The sequence below is a fragment of the Galeopterus variegatus genome, unplaced genomic scaffold, assembly GCF_000696425.1.
Source record: "Galeopterus variegatus unplaced genomic scaffold, G_variegatus-3.0.2 Scaffold5019, whole genome shotgun sequence".
In the NCBI taxonomy this organism is placed as follows: Eukaryota; Metazoa; Chordata; class Mammalia; order Dermoptera; family Cynocephalidae; genus Galeopterus; species Galeopterus variegatus.
In genome coordinates this window covers 18,645-21,573 of record NW_007731130.1, presented here as the reverse complement: position 1 = coordinate 21,573, position 2,929 = coordinate 18,645, and the positions used below count along the sequence as shown (strand labels likewise).

The 2,929-nt window shown below is 50.8% G+C and overlaps 1 protein-coding gene across 2 annotated transcripts in view; it reads left to right on the top strand.

Moving 5' to 3' along the window:
* The window catches only part of LOC103604169 (serine/threonine-protein phosphatase 2A 56 kDa regulatory subunit gamma isoform-like), an 85,623-nt gene that overhangs the window by 68,638 nt on the left and 14,056 nt on the right, over positions 1–2,929 (top strand). For both annotated transcript variants that reach the window (XM_008588750.1, XM_008588751.1), the window contains exon 3: positions 2,594–2,704. In XM_008588750.1, coding sequence (XP_008586972.1) covers positions 2,594–2,704 — 111 coding nt within the window. The remainder of the gene's footprint in view (positions 1–2,593; positions 2,705–2,929) is intronic.

Here is a 2,929-nt window from a genome sequence, read left to right as displayed (position 1 = left end):
ACCGGATGCTCCAGCCCAGCCAAGTTGACACATAGACTAGCCATCCCACTGGGGGTGCATTTCACTGTTTTCAACTATTGCCTTTATCAGGATCTGTTAGATCACACTTTCCTGCCCCTAAATACGTCTCTAGCAAATTGCTTAACTTTTAAGTCGTCTCTGGTTATAGAAGTCCAATCTCATTTAAAGCTTTCATCTCAGACTCTGAATCTCGTCTGTGCCTCCCCGTGGGTGACCTAGCCAGGGAGGGACTGGAAGTGGAAGGAGCAGGGAGGCTCCAGCCCCTCGTGCCCCCTCCCTCCTCTCAGGCTTCGAGAGCTGAAGCCAGAGCAGGGGTGGAGGCCGCTGCCCATTTGTGTGCTCTGTTGCTGCCTCTTGCCCCTGCCAGTGTGGTGGTCCCTTCCTATATGGTGTGTCTCTGACCTTTGGACAGTGTTCAGCTTCACTGAAGATCCTCTCCCAGGGGGGCAGCGCCTCCCCTTCCTCCAGGCCTCCAGCCTTCTCTCTGGGCGAGCTGACCCCTCCCTGGGCAGTTTCCTGGGTGGCCCACAGCTCGCGCTCTGCCTCTGGCCTCTGCATCCCTGACATGCAGCCCCAGGAACCTTGGAGAGAATGGCCATGTTTTCCTTCCAGCTATACAGCACCACAGTCCCCTCAGGCCCTGATGTCACAGGCTGCTCCTGAAGTCTCCTGCTGGGCGTAGTCTATGCTCACAGCACCTCTGCCCCATGTTGCCCTCTGCCCACCCAGCTGGGCCCACAGCTCTGGCCCACCACAGAGCAAAGTGCTGTCTCACTCTCTTGAGGGTGACCCTAATCTCCAGGTGACTGGGGCCACCTCCCCCTGAATCATTTGGCTTTGGGGGAGAGGATAAAGAATACCAGTTTATGGCTGCCACACTCCCCACAAGGGCTGAGACTCAGTTCTGACTTCACTCTCTCTGCACTTTCATGGTCTGGAAAGGTATGGGGAACTCGGGGCAGTGGCTGGTTGTGACAGGGCCAGTTCTGCTGCTGCTCTGAAAGCCCTGGGAGGAGATGGTGGCCTGCCAGGTGTGCATGGCCTTCCCGTAGTAGTTGGGCTCTTAGCATTTCCTTGTTCTCATCTGTGAGCTTTGGGATCAGGGTGCCAAGAGAAGTCCCCTCCCTGCCCTCATCCCCTGTCTGCTCTGAGTGCCTGTGGGCCAGTGACTGAGGAAGTGCCCTGTGCACCTGGCAACGCCTGCCAGTCTGTTCATTAACCACCTGTTGTTTGAGGGGACCTCTTACAGTGCCATATATATACACCAAGGAGGACTCCGGTCCCCAGAGAGTAGAAATTGCTGGAGATCATACACCAGTAAGAGCCACATTGACACTCAGGGTTTTAAATTCCAAACTTGTTTTCTTTCTACTTACATCTTGGGAATATTACTCATATTTTACTAAAAGTTTTTTTAATTAATTTTTTCTGGATTTCCAACCTTTATTCCGTCCTTCCATTCCTGTACCATCCCCCCACCCATCGCAGCTGTTCTCTACATCAGGTTCTCTCACGAACAACAGAGAACAAACATTTGATGCTCAGGGCTTTTGTAGCTGATGACGTCACAAAAGATGATGGCAAGGTTTGGAGTCCAGGCTCAGTAACAGTAAAGAAAGGAAGAAGCAAAGCGGGTGGCGTGGAGTACCAGGCTGGACCAGGTGTCTGAACAGCCAGGTCAGCCCCGGCTGTCCGTAGATACTATTGTAGTGGACTCAGGTTTTATGTTTTATGTCAGGTGTTTTGACTTTGTGTTTTTGAGAGTGTAGGTCAGAGCTTTTCTGGTCATCTGTAAGACCAGAGCTCAGTTCTATAACTGGCATTTGAGGGGTTCAAAGATTCAGTAAGGTAACTGATCATATTTAAGCTTACTGCAACAGAAAAATAGGTTATAAATGCATGATAGAGAAAAACTGAGCTTTTATGTTTAATATCACTGGTCTAACAAGGTGTGTTGTGCAAGTCCAAGCAGGCTAAGAGAAACTTAACCAGCAGCCCCCAGATGCACCGCCGGGCCGGGCTGTCCTCGGACGCCGCTGCCCGTGCTCACAAGCAGCCTTTCACCCCCAGCAGCCTCCAGCCGCCTCGGGAGCTGCTGCATCTCAACGGTTGCTCTTCTCATCATCGTTGATTGCAGAGGACTTTGGTGTCACTGCCACCCCGGTTACCTCCGTGCAGTGCAGCATCTGCCGTTCACTTGCCATCTGCAGGTCTCAGTCTCTGCCGCTGCCCCATCGTCTCACCTTTTCCTTCCAGCTTTTTAGACATTCTCCTTGCTCTTGCACTCACTGGATGTAATAAGACCTCAGAAGTCCTCGCTGCCCTGTCGACATTTGTTGGTGCCAGTTGTCAAAATGACTTTAGTGGTCACCTGCCTGTGGGGACCTGTTTCATCCTGCAGTTTTGACCCAGGCTCCCTTTGGGGATCCACTCTGCTTCTGATTTCGAGGATAAGGACGAGCCTCATTACCACAGGAAGCAGCTATTATTAGAATTATTTAACACTTTTAATAATGTTCTCTGTAAATATTTTTAATGTCCTGGTTGTAATTATAGAATATGTGGATTTTAGTTTGCAGTTAACATGTTTCGAACATTACCACCTTCCTCCAATCCCACGGGAGCAGAATTTGACCCAGAGGAAGATGAACCAACGTTAGAAGCAGCCTGGCCTCATCTACAGGTACTGGACTCTGGGCGTGCACTTGCGTGAGTGTCCCTGGGGTTCTGTAGAGCTGGTGTACTGGCCCAGGGCCTCACTTTAGGTGCTGGCAAATGATCTTCAGTGATCTCCGATCTTCAGTGGCATAGTCCTTGCAAGTCTGTACATATAAGAAAAATATTTTAGCAGAGCAAAGTGCATGTGTGTGCGTGTGTGTGTATGTGGACACTTTGCACAATCTGCAAA